A 14,218-nucleotide genomic window follows, 5' to 3' on the forward strand; every position below is an offset into this window, starting at 1 on the left:
ACAGCACACACAAGAATTAACACTTCTCCCAGGCTATCCCATGGGAAAAAACAAACAAACACAGAACAATCTAGTTTTCAGATACAATGAAACATTGATATATAGCTGAGCAACACAGCCACTACCCTCCTAAGCACTAATCTGCCTCTGCAGTACAACTTGCTTTGCTCAAGGGAATACTGATTTCATTGTGTGGTTATAATTTAGGGACTAATCCAAAGTCATTACAAAATTTTGCTAATTAGCCTCCTTGTTTCCATTTGTGACTTCAAGGTCATACCTAGAACTTACATTAAAACTGGAGTTACTAAAATGAATCTCTTACTTCCAACAGTTATATTATCTTTCCACATCCCTCCCCAAACAAGAAGAATCAATTCTTGACATGACCCATACTGCATTATTGATGTGGAGATGACATAAAATATCCACAATTCCATTAGGTGCAGTCTAAAATAAATGCTAGTATCTACATGACTTAATGAGCAAAAGAGAAGAATCCTGCAGTGCCATTCTGAGGGGCGAACCCAGTTGGAGAAACCAAACCCTGCACTTGACAAAGAGCTTGTTAAAGCAGCTGCCAGTCTGCCACCATGCACTGAAGAACTCATAAGCTATACAGACCAGTGAACAGTCACATCTTCAGTGCATTATCCAGCAGACCATGTAAATCACTGAGTATTAAAGGTTACTGTGCAGAACAGGTTCCTGAAAAAACCTTTGACTTCCAGAACTCATGTGAAAGGAACAACCACTGAGTGCCTCAGCGTGTCCAGAAGCAGAAGGAAAAACAGCCCGTTCTGATCTGCCTCTCCTGAAAGGCAGAACATTACTTGACAAAGCTGCACACCTGCTCCAACCAGCAGCAGGCTCCATAGCCATGGAACTGCACAGGAGACTAGGGGTGGCACTGCCAAAGGTACTTCTGGAACACCATAAGCAGAACTGCACTTAACTGCAGCAGAACAAATCTGAGCAAGAGCTTGCTTTAACTGAGACTGAATGAATTTCAGCTTCTTGTATTAGCCAGAAGAATCAAAGTCGTTCAATATGGGCCTCTGCAGTGACAGCCATGAAACAGAACCCCGCGATCCTACTATCAGGTCCAATGAGTGCAGTATGTTTTTCCCAAGGTACTCAAAGTCAAATGACAAAAACCTGCAACCAAAGGGGTTTATATACCCTGATGAAACCTTCCAGAGGATTCTAAGTAACCCTCACTATTAAAACTTGTAACTTACCTCCAGTTCATATTTTCCTTCTAACCAGTAGATCGTACTGGGGCCTGTGCACACTAACTGAAAGAGCTCTTTATCATCAGTTTCCTCCTTGAATGCCAACTCCTGAGCTGTGGAGTAGTTGCTGGTTGAAGTAGTACTGGGCAACGAGCAGAGCACAGTTCAGGAAAAGAGATCAACACTGCTGCAGCTTTGTCTCTAATGGACAAAGATAGAAGATGGCTCTTCCTATCCTAGGAACTCGTTTTATTTATTTATATCAATATAGGAATGTAGATGCACACAGAGGGAAGTCTAGTTAAAAAAAATAATAATTGGTATACCAGGTAAATTTAGAATACCTATAAAATCTTATATCGAAAGCACACATTTAAACTGTAGTGGAAAAATATGAAGATATACCCACATACTTCCAAAATTTCCACTCATGGAAAGATAATCACTCATCTCCAGAAACTCTTTGTCAAGGTAAGTGCATTAAAATTTCTCTTTTAGAAACCAAAGTACAGAAACATTCTTTCTCCCCAGATGCACCCCATGTATTTGTTCTACACAATAATGGGAGCAATTCTCCTTGCAGGCAGATCTTCACCAATGGTATGTATAAATATCACTGCAACCAAGGAACCCAAGCAGCCGAAAAGATGCAAATCATAAATGCAGAGAGGTACTGGTGTTTACTTTGGCCTCATCCCAATGCAGGCATTCCAACTAAAATACACCAAACTTTTTCCCTAGCCTTATAGGCCTTTGAGGAACACGTGGCCATGCTAACTCTACAGTAATCACAGCTCCCAGCAGTATGACAGACTGCACCATTTTCCCCTCAAAAAGGTCCTTTGTAATAAAGGAGGAAGTCAAATAGTCAAGGAGGAAGTAAAATAATGGGGTATGTATTCCTAATACAGTTGTACTCTAGCACAAAGAATTTTGTAATAAGATTTAATAGCAAGTAAACATTTGCCCTAAGAACTTAAACAACAAACATACTTCAAAAATTAATCAGGGCATGAATGCAGACCAGTAAAAACAGGCATCGGATAGAACAGATTCCCACATAACGAAGTCTTAAGGCCCCTTTCCGTACTTCTCACAGGACTTTTTAAAATACACTGCCGTTGATTTGATCATGAGTCAATCACAATACAAAGATCAAATAATTCCTTCTTAATGAGATCACATTTAATAAACCTGTCCCTCAAATCATTCTATACTGATAAGTGATCATAATATTAAGTCATCCTCCTGTTTTTTCAGCCAAGGGTAAAATACCATACACGACACTAGCTAGATACTTCATAACAAGAACTCTACAAATAAGAACTATCCTGTGAGATTTCACATGCTCTACTTTGCCAACGAAGCTTAACTCAATACGCTCAGCAACATATCAGAAACAGAACTCAGCTCTATCCCCATCAGCACTCCTGCCAAACAGTGAATGCCATTAGACAATACTGAGCAGCGCAGAGACGCAGAGGGAGGACTGTGCAGACAGCACTGTCAAGTTACGTTCCATCTTCAAAATAACACTTGGAAGAGAAGAGCATTTATGAATGAAAAAGAAGGTACTGAGTTCAGGTAACTCCTCTAGAAGAACATAGCTCCAACACAGATATTAATACTGAAAGCTAAGATCGATGAGTTCAACTAAAGGAATAGAAAAGCTGGAAGAGTGAACCAGACACCAAGCATCATTTCACCTTATGTCCAAGCCTGCAAACCATAGCAAGTAGGAAAAAGTGGTCAGGACAGACGGACAGCTGGTCAAACTCCTACTCAGCACACCAGCCAGCTCAGTGCATGTGTCACTGCCTTGCAATGATGTGCAGCCACTGAGAGGGCTGCACACCACATCAGTACCTCAGAAGCAGAAGGATTCAAGTGAAAGCGAACAAATACTGAACTTAATAAAAAAATACAGCAGCAAACTTCTGGTAGAACTTTAAACCATAGAACAGAAACTACTACAGTTCACCCAGAAACATGAGTTAGAAGTCAGTTGGATTTATCTAACAACTTATCACCATATGCCAGTGTCAGACCTGCCCTGGTTCACTTATTCTGTCTCACAGAATTAAACATTAAAAAAAAATGCACACAAATTTCACGTGCCACTTAAAAGTAATCAATTTTAGAGGAAAATTAAATGCCTTACTGCATTTCTTCAATAGGTCAATTGCTGACCTTCTCAACACTCCAATGCAACTGCCCAACACTCAGCAGTCCCATGAGGTTTGCTGTGGGCCATCTGGTACTACTGAAGGATAAAACATGGAAGAAACACAGCAGGGGGTGGTGCTGCTGCTGTCATTCTGGACCAGAAGACTTGGGTTACCTAATATAAGACCTTGCTAAAGTTGGGCAAAGTTGGATCGATGCACATTGAATGCATTAAGCTTACTGGCAGATAAATCAATGTGCAATTGAACAACCCTTTGGTTGTTCAATGATCCAATGCATACATAAATAATTTTTTCTAAAACTATCTTTTCCAATAGTGTCCTTGTGGTTAGAAAGAAGTAGACAATGTATGCCTTTTTCTTCTCACAACCCACCTCTTTATAAAACAGCAGTTGTTAACTGGAAGCTTGTCTGGAAAACTATTTTGGTGACTATATGGGGTAAGGAGAAGATTTGCAGCAGTTCACTGGCTGCCCCAAAGGTATCTCGATTCTTTATTCCCTATCTGTATCAATTATGAGTGCTGCTCTGAAAGTAATGCCTCCTATTATTTTGGCCCATGACGTAAGAGGTGGATGCTGGAGGGATGGCAGTAGAGGCTGAATATTCCCACCAATATTCCTTTACATTTTGTTGCCATGTGACAGATGGCAGCAGAGGGGCAGTATGACAAAGTGGTCTGACATGGAAGTGCGTATGAAGCAAAGATGTGTAACTGAATTACTGCATGTGGAAAAAAACAGCACCCAATGACATTCATGGATGTTTCCTAAATATTTCTGGATACCAAACAGTGGACATGAGCACAGTGAAATGATCTGTGGTGTGTTTCAGCTGTGGCAATAGTGACGTAAAAGACAAACTATACTTCAGACACCCATGCACACCTGTCACACCACAAAATGAGGAGTGTTTCAATCAGCTCACAAGCACAAATGGGCAGATTGCAATCAGGGAACCTTGTGCGGAGCTGAAAACTGGCTTCACTGCATTAAAAGTAATGGTGGCAGTGTTGGAATATATCAAAGTTTGTGCCAGGTGGCTCCCACAAATGAACACTGTACAAAAGTTTGCCAGGGCCTACTGAACAAATATGAGGCTGAAGATGATAGCTTCCTGGATTGCGGCATTACTAGTGACAAGTCATGGTGTCACAAGTATGAGCCAGAAGTAAAAAGAGTAGCACACAGAGTGGAGATATGTCAGTTCTCAAAAGAAAAGGTTCAAGATGTAGCACTCAGCAAGCAAAGTGACGTGCACTATTTATGGTTTAGGAAGGGGATGATTCTTCTGGGTTTCCTGGAACACAGAAAAACCATCAACTCTGAGTGCTGTGCAGCAATACAGACTAAACAAAGGCGCAAACATCTGGAACCAGACCAAAGGGACAAATAGGGAAGAAGTAGGTAAGTACTCAACCACCCAAGGTACCACTGAGTATCTTAGTCATTTCACAATTTATCCATTTTTAGAATCTAATTTATTTTCAACATTGTACTAAATAGTTACTTTGTCAGTACTGACCAACCAGCATACGTTTCATAAAGCTACCTCTAGCCAAGTTGTCAGGAGCAGGTATTTGATGATGCACTTGTGACAGATTTAATAGGTGGTTTTTAGGTCAGTTCCATTCTACATGGATCACTTTCCTTCTCCTCTGCTTGGGCTGTGTCTGCTTTCTCTAGAAATACAGAATACAAAATATTTGCTGCTTATCCTTTGAAGGGAAGGTTTGATATTTACAACATATTTGTGAAGAGCAGTTCTGAATAAACCGTAAGTAGCTCTCTAAGGGTACCCTGCAAACTGCACATATAGCTTAATTTTAGGTTTAAAGGTTACCTAAATTTGAATAGATATCCATACTCAGCTCAAGACGTAAGTGGAATTAACTCCACTATCAAGCAACAGCAGGAACTTTGTCATGGTCTAATCTTTATCGAGGGTAGTTTTTAAGCTTACCTACAATAATCCATTTTAAGCTATTTCCATTTTAAGTTGCTGAAAGTATTTTATAAACTGACAGAAACTTGTTTTCAGTCTCCTGGAACTATTATAAGCATTTAGATGGTAATGGAAAACACATGTGAGTAACAAAATATCAAATAATTCTAACAGTACTTCCATACTTTATTCTAATCTTATTTATAGAGGCAAAGTGGAAATGGAATTCACCTTATATGACCAGACAAACCAACCCTGTAATCCCTGCTGGAACTCACATCAAGCTTCAGCATTGCTTGATATTTTACTAAATATAAGTAAAATACTAAATACAAGCTCTCTTCTTATCACTCTATGTTGAGCCACAACTTCATTTCTGTCACCTTTTGGCATTTCACTCTTAGTAAACATGCCTAAATCACACATTTATTCTGAATTACAAGAAAGCACTATGTGAAATTCCAACTTTGTTATGAGTATATGATTTCATTATAGATTGCTTATTCTGGTTTCCATTTTCTGATCACCAGTAGTTTATAGGTTTCCTGTTGTAAAGAACACAACTGGATGGACGGCCATGTTCAACGAACATCAGTGGTTCTGTAATAAATATACATAATTCCCTTTTAAACCCATTTATACTTTTGGGTTCCACAGAATTTTACTGCAGTAACTTACTTGATGGACCTTTTCAATGTAGGAAATTTACTTATCAAATAAGACACCCAATATTTCACTGGAATACCTCAGCTATCACATTTTGACAAAAGTCCCTTTTTCCTACACCATCTAAGACCACAGATTTCTTTCTTTTTTTTTTTTTTTTCTTAAATATATGTATTTCCTGCAGATTTTTCTCCTAGAGGCTGAGGAGTTTAGCCAAAACAAACCAATGGAGGTGGTTTGTCACATCGCATTTATATAAACTGCTACAACATGATCTAGATGCAAAAAGCTTACATAGTTCCACAAACGGAAACTAGAGAGTTTAGGAAGCAAGCTATTGAGAATTATTAAACACACATATATATGACTAAGGAAGTCACTGACATCCACCTGTTTAGAGGCTGTGGGATGAAATACTCCATATGTTCACCCAGCTCCTGTAGCCTCCCTTAGCCAGCTACTAATTGCAATTGCTGAAGACCGGACACTGACCAGAAGGGACCTTTGGTCAGATCCAACACACTCTTACATGCTTTATACTTTCTCAGTGCAGAAGCCATTCTGTCTGTAGGAAATCCTACTTCTCTGAAAGAGTGGTCAGGCAGTGGAATGGGCTGCCCAGGGAGGCGGTGGAGCCACCAATTCTGGAGGTGTTCAAGGAACGTCTGGATGTTGCATTGAGGGCCATGTTTTAGTGGGAGCTATTGGTGACTGGTAGATGGTTAGACTGGGTGATCTTGTAGGTCTTTTCCATCCTTGGTGATTCTGTGATTCCTTACCCAGCCTACTAAGTTTTAGCATTTATTTAGCTTTGAACTTACTTGTTACTTTTATAGTTGCACAGAGGGGGAAGTGGAACACAGGGATGAATAACAGGAGCAAACAGTACTCAAGAAGGCTACAATAATATTATAGGTTTCCTACTTCATTCCAATTTACACCATCATATTCTTTTCCAGTTCATTATTAACGTATTGAGCAGAGTAGACCTCAGCAGAGACCCTACTAATAATCCTACATCTTTAAATCCAAACATTCACTTCCATCTTTTGCTTCCTGCCTTTCTGGAAATTCTCTAAATAACTAAGCTGCTAAACTTCAATGGTGTGCAATTGTTTTTGGAAGGCAGGCTTTTGAAAGGTTCTCTACAGTACATGAATTCTCAGAACTTCGAGAACTGTCACATTATTATTATTCCCACATACAATGCCATCTTCAGACAGCTCTGAAAAGCATGCATTAACTCCCCTCCGTGCAATGATTACAATTATCATCACATACACTCTCTTGTCTAATAATTCTATTCTTTATTACACTTTCCAATAAAAGATTGATTTTTTTCCTTAATTTTTTAATTTTCTTTTCATCTGAACACTAAAGCTCCTGACTGATTCAATGAGAAAAAAACTGTAGGTTTCCCTCAGTAATGGAATCTGTTGTTCTTAATGCTAACTAGATAACTGAAAATACAATTGTGTTCTCAACTGTAACATCTAGATAAATTGAAAAGCATTGAAAAAGTAGGTCTGAGGCCTCAATGGGAGTAACATGAAAATGTCTGTACTCTGAGCACAAAAACACCAGCAAAAATGCTGCAGAATCACCATTCTAGTGGTGAAGTTCTAGTTTCATAGATTTATTATTAATAATGGACTCCCAAATTTGCAGTGGCTGAAAAATCTCTTTAAAACCATCTGTACAACTAGCATAAATAATCATCCATCAAGAATACCACCAGCCAGTTATTTTTGTTCAAAACTATCATTTGAGTACAATTTTAGCTGTTCATATGCAATAAAGATAAATCCCTGGTCTCTGAAGAGCTAGAAGGAGGTCAATTTAACACTGCTTTCAGGAGCCCCAGTGCACTGCTGCTAATGAAGTCTCTCACTGCAAAGCCTGTTACAGCTCCATGTTCACACTTACTGCTTCTCTGAGCTCAGAGGCTCAGGCAGGCCATGTTCAGGCAGCAAGGAGCAGCAGCATCAAGGTTCTGCAGGGCTACCCAGTTCCAAATGAAAACAGCCAGCATCAGACCATGCAAATCACCAGAGATGGCCCCTTGGTGCAAAGCTGAACCAAAAGGGGGGACATGCATATCCTCAAAGCCTTCTGAACAGCAAGCCTTGGGATATGAGCAATTGTAAGGGACATCGAGGAAATGCCTATTGGATCACACACTTGATGATTACACCTTCTAATGTATTCAGGACACACATCTTTGTCCAGCTAATTGAACCCACAAATCACTTGCTGTTTGCCTTATTCTGCGAAGGAGGAAACGGGAGACAGACAGCAGAAATGCCCTAGGGGGCACTGAATTCCCTACTACAATTACCTCACAGAAAAGGTAGGAACATCTTCAGACTGCTGCCTGCAATACACAATTACACGGTTAATGAAGCAGTTGCTTACTTTCTCAGCAAGAGCTGAAAGTGTCTTAACGAGAATTTCATTATAGGCCCTAAAACAAGTTAGAATTTTATACAGACAGACAATATGTAATAAATATGTATGTATGTATGTATGTATGTATGTATGTATGCATCCATTTGTTCTGGATAGCCTATACAGCCATTTAGAAGAAAAAAAAGACAGATGAAGATCTGGAAAAGTTATAAATCCAATCCTACCTAATCCAGAACATTTCACTCTTTAACAGTACCATACAGCACTGAACATCAGGCCTTATGCAAAATAAATGCTCCAGCTGCACAGTGTTTCATTGGATTCTGGATCAAACAGGAAAAGCAAGCTATGTATGTCCCGCTGAACAAAGTCAGAGAGCCCATAGGAAATCTTGTAACCATGACTGACTTTGACACAGAAAGAGAAGCAGAACAACCCTTTTGCCTTTTCTCAGTGCCAGAAGAAGGGAGATCCAGAAAGGCACTTGCTCAGTGCCTCCAGCATCTATGAGCTGAAAATCCATCTCTCTTTGACTTCTTAACCTGCAACATTGAATGCTTTATGACCAAAACTGTGGGTTTTTTTGTGATTTTTGACATTAAGCAAAACTAAAGACTTCTTGACAGATAGAGAAAACTTTTTTTTTTTTTTTTTTTTTTTTTTTTAAATTATAACATTTCTACTATATGAATTCAAAGTTAGATGTACTCAAGACATATCTGGACATATTTGCCCAACTGCACTGCTATGACTCATCTAGCTTATCCCAAATTCTCCAGATGTCACCTCCCTCCCTCTTTAAATAAGCAAACAAACAAACTTCAGAAACCAATTTGAAATGCTGTTCCTGCAAAACAACTGGCAGAATCAGATGGATAGAGACCATTTTTCAAGCCTGCAGGAACAGAGCATCATTCAGATTAATTAAAAAAAAAAGAAAAAGAAGCAGAAGATGACATACAACCCTCCACTCACAAAAAAAAGATAACACATTGCTTTTTTAATTTCTCCAGCAAATTCTCTATTCTATAATGCTCACTACAGACAAAATTGGAAACAGTATCACCCATACCAGCTTGCTGGCAAGGGCGCTCCTCCAGCACCAGCCAAATAGCAGAGAAGACTTTGCACAGGGAGATGCCCTTTACCAGCAGCCTATAGATGGATGTCAGAGTACTGAGCTCCACAGAGGATCAGGACATTACTGCCAGATTAGTACTGGGAAGTGGACTTACCATCTGCTTCTTAGGCTTCAAGTCTTAATCCTAAAAGCTAGAAAAACAAATTTTTGCACACCTAATGTATGTTCTCATATTATTTATAGAAGCGAAAATGGTTTTCTTCATCATCAGCTTTACTGTTTAGTACTGAATGACTTCCCAAAGAAAGAGAATGTTTCATTGCCACTTTGATCTGTTCTAAAAGCAGGCTGGTTCCTATAAAACAACCACTTTCATGTATTACTTCAAATACTAACCATGTAGTTACCCTAAAGCTCCAGTTTAAAAAATCTTACCTCTTTTGTGTACTGAGGAGATACCGTATCCAGAAAACATTAAATGTAATGAGGTTTTGATCTCCAGATTACCCTATTTACAGGGTGACTACAACAGGGCAAAACAGGTAACTACATTTGTTATTACAAGCAATAATAAATGACAGAAAAAACGATGTGCATAATGTTAATTCCGCTTCCCCCCGCCCAAATACTGGCATGCTTTCCCTTCTTTCATATAATAGTCTTGCCCAGCATGTGAAGGATTTCATCCTTCTGACACAAACAAAATTTGTTTAAATCAGAATGCCGCCTATGGACTAGCCAGTAGAACCGGTAGACTATTAAGTCTATTAAATAACATCACGGGAATTTAAATCTATGGGCAATGAGTTGCACACTATGTTAAAAAAGACATTAAGCTTTCATGTTCACTCGGGTTTCATACATTAAGTCTTGCTTTTTGAGAGAGACATTTTAAGTAGGTTCCTAACAACACAGAAACAACCACGATGCCAGTGAGCAGTCTGGACAAGTAGTTATGGGAAGCTCCAGCAGTTGATCAGTGAGTACAAGGGCTTGCTCTGAGTTCAAGTCAATACGAGGGACAAATTCCTCCACCAGAGTGTCACAATTTTTCCTACTCTGAAACTAGCACAGCACACAAAATGATGGGCCATGACTGCATTTCTCTATTTATCAACTACTACAAACTCTTATGTCAGCAGCACAAGATAGCAGAGGAAGCCTCCCTAAGCAGATGGACCCCTCCAACCCTACCTTTGAAACAAACAAACAAACATTTTTATAGTTTTGTTGTTTTTTCCTTTTGGGAACAGGCAATCTCTAGAAATTTCTACTGCAACTCCTCTCAGCTGTGAGCTTTCAGGCACTAAATACGCCTGTCCACAGCATCTCCAATACTCTCTTACAACCAGGTAAGTTCTCAAATCTTGTACCTCTGCATCACAGCAGACTGGTTACAATTGAGAAAAACAGGGAAATAATAGATGGCTAAGAAGTACAAGTACACAGCTGCTGCTGCTCCCCAGCTACAGAAGCTGCTAAAGGCACAGCCCCACTTGGTACACAGCCCAAACCACTGTTTGGATTTGTTTCATCTCCTTCCTGCTTTAAGGGCAAACTTATTTTCATTAACACTTTAAGATCACAGTATATGTATTTACATATATTATACACATAGAGCTGTTGGAAAGAAATGAGACAGAGCAAACCTGAAAGGCCCTTTGCTTAAGCAAATTGAGAAGAAAAAAAAAAAAAACAAAACTGCATTTTCAGGAAATTGTTTGCATGCACGTGCAGCCACTGCTCTTGAAAAGCTAAGACTTAATGCCAGGGATGATGATAAAACACCCCAGTATTTGATGTATATCAAGTTATGTGTTGGATTTTGGAAACATTTGCATTACAGATGACACAGTTTTTGCTTTGTTCTCTCAATGGAATTATAGAAAACCTTAAACTTCTTACCATTCATCAGTCCTACGCAGAAGTTTGTAGAATCTGAGGCTACAGGATCTGATTCACAGAAACAATTTTTAGTAAGACTTTGGAAAATTAACGAAGACTTCCAGAATCAGAAGTCGGTGAAAAATGAAGAATATTTCAAGTCCAAAGAATCTGCAGGGTTAATTTGCCCTCTCAGACTCAGCTATAGTACAGTTCACTCATTTTTGCTCAAACTGAAAAGTTCAGTTGATAAGACACAAATGACAAAGACCCTGTTAGATGCCAACAGCATCACAATGATTCCTGAGAAACCAGTACTGAAAGCCACAGCAAACACTTGCCAAGTTGTTTGACATCTAGAGGCTCTTGGTTCAGCTTACAGAACAAGCAGTCATAAGCGGTCAGCAAAGCTCAGCAAGTTTCTGCTCAATACCAGGAGGACTTGGGTGAATCTTCAGTCCCTCCCATAAAGCTGGGGGTTGCAATATGAGCTCTTGACAGAAAAAACTGCTAAAGAAAGTGAAGATAAGTAGGGATATTTGTTCTTCAGGATCTTGGATAGACCTGACCTGACTTTTCTGTGCACTATTTAGCTTACTGCATCCAGGCTTATTTCTTTCTGTCAAAATACCAGCAGCTTTGCATTTTTTACCCACATCATGCTTCCCCATCTTCCCCTCCTCCTTTCAAGCATGGGTGCCTTCACATTTTCTTTCAACTATTTTTTTCAGAGATACTGTTGGCATTTCTCACTTCATCTCTCCTGACACACATTTCTTTTATGCATGTTGGTCATCTGTCTCTCATGCTATCAGTCATTCATTCTTTGTACACTACAGACCCTTTTCTAGTTGCCTGTCTCTCCAATTTTAACATACAAATCTCTAAGTGAAAAGTAAAACATGCTAGCATTACCTCTGACACTAGAAAATACCACTGAAAGCTTGTTTCTTCAGATAGCACCCTGCAATAGTACCACTTGACAAAGTTGCCATCTTTCAAAGAATCTACAGACAGGAAAGCCCCACATCAGACAGAACAGATCTATCTACATCTCTAGTGAAGCTGGTAATGGTTCTATCCAGGAGCCACAAAAGTATCTTGAGGAAAAAAAAGAACAAATTTTGCTAAGCTCTTTCTCTCATCTACCTATTCATCCAGCTTATTTATTTTACAAGCCTACTCTGCAGACTTTGGCATGGGAAAAATCAGCCAAAATCCACAGCATTTGGAACTCCAAGAGAAACCAAATGGAAATTTAAAAATTGAAATAACTTTTTTACTCATTAGCAAAGTGTTTCAACTTGCTAGTAGGACTGGATGATTTCTAAAGCTGGGAAGTGTGAGAATTCTGATAATGACTTAGCAGTGAAGTCTTCTTCCCTGCCCCTTAAAGGAACTAGCCAGCACAATGTGTTATTAAAGGTAGTCGAAGTTCACTACTACATTTTCAGGTAAAAAATGTGGAAGTCAGAATTGCTAAGTCTCAGTAGCAGCAGACTATTTTCGTTCTTTGAAGAACTATTTCCAATACTCACAAGCACATTCAACAAATGCCAAACCATCACACCCACGTACTGAGTGTATGCAGAGGGTGGACTAAGGAAGAAAGGACTCACCTAACCCTGCAGACTATCAACACCTGGAACAATTCACTGGAGATGAACGCAAAGTTCAGCTGGCAAATAGTTCCGTGCCTTCCACCCAACCTAATTTCTTGTCTTACTGATTATTCCCCATCCATAGCTTCAGAGGTATAGAAATCATTAGTGCAAGAAAGAGATAAACGAAAAGAAATGCAAATTCAGGTGAGGCCTTTAGCAAATGAAAGTCCCAAGTCTGGGCTCCAGCCCTCTATCAGAAGAATGAAAATAGATACTCTTGTAGCTACTCTTGTAGTTCTTGTAGCTGCAGAAATACATTTTCATGGGCATATGTACTCACATAATTAAGAAGTTCCCTTAAGCAAAAAAGAATCAGAATTTCCCTGAAATATCCATGCATCAGATGAAGCTATCTTGCTTTCCCAAATGTGTAATGAACAAATTATTTGAAAGTACAAAAGGACTGGCTGTAACCAAATACTAATGTACACTTAATGGACTGCAGGTTTTGCAGGATGTTTAAAGTTCCCCCTCTGATCTCTCTGAACTTTGGCTTTCATTTGTTTATACAGGCAGAGGCCAATAGGTCAGACCACTAAAATCAGCAAATTGTTTACACATATGGCATGCACACATCAACTAGAAATGCAGTCAAGAGTACAGCCATACACAGCATATTAAAGCAATTGCTTTAGTTAAAATAACAAACATACAGCGGGTTCACATATGTGATCAGGAGACCTTGCATTGCAGTGAAAAATCAGTATGAAGTAAGAAACTGACCAGTATTTCTTCAGAAGCCAAAACATGTGCTCCAGCCTGGTCTAACGCACGCTCTTCACTAAATCTAGCACTGCTCCCCTCCAGAAAAGCGCCAGTCTCCAATAATAACAGTGACAAATTTTTATCAATTTTTAAGTGCAACTTTAGCACTGTGACAGTTACTACCACAAAGAATATAAAGGTTTACAATGTGAGGCTGGAGGAGCAGCACTCACTGAACTTGTGCTCTGAGTGTGCCAGTCAGCTGCTTTTGTTTGGACACCAGATCCGCAGGCAGTGCCCATGACGCACATCACTACAGGCAACACGGGGCAGTTCTTTGTTTTGTACTAATGGACACAGAAAGGTATTTTTGAGAGCTCTCTGCCTAAGAGAAAGCCAAAAAAGTAAAATGTAATAGCTTGAGAAAATGAAGAAGAGCATCA

General features: G+C 39.4%; 1 protein-coding gene across 2 annotated transcripts in view; it reads right to left on the reverse strand.

Annotated features, from left to right (window-relative positions):
• The window catches only part of SPSB4 (splA/ryanodine receptor domain and SOCS box containing 4), an 81,193-nt gene that overhangs the window by 38,212 nt on the left and 28,763 nt on the right, over positions 1–14,218 (reverse strand). Inside the window, exon 3 of one of the 2 annotated variants that reach the window (XM_072344494.1) lies at positions 5,003–5,103. The exons of the other annotated variant lie outside the window; for it this stretch is intronic. Coding sequence (XP_072200595.1) covers positions 5,039–5,103 — 65 coding nt within the window. The 3' untranslated portion in view covers positions 5,003–5,038. Of the gene's footprint in view, positions 1–5,002; positions 5,104–14,218 lie in introns of those variants that run through there. 2 annotated transcript variants of the gene reach the window in all.

Source organism: Excalfactoria chinensis, chromosome 9, assembly GCF_039878825.1.
Source record: "Excalfactoria chinensis isolate bCotChi1 chromosome 9, bCotChi1.hap2, whole genome shotgun sequence".
NCBI lineage: Eukaryota > Metazoa > Chordata > Aves > Galliformes > Phasianidae > Excalfactoria > Excalfactoria chinensis.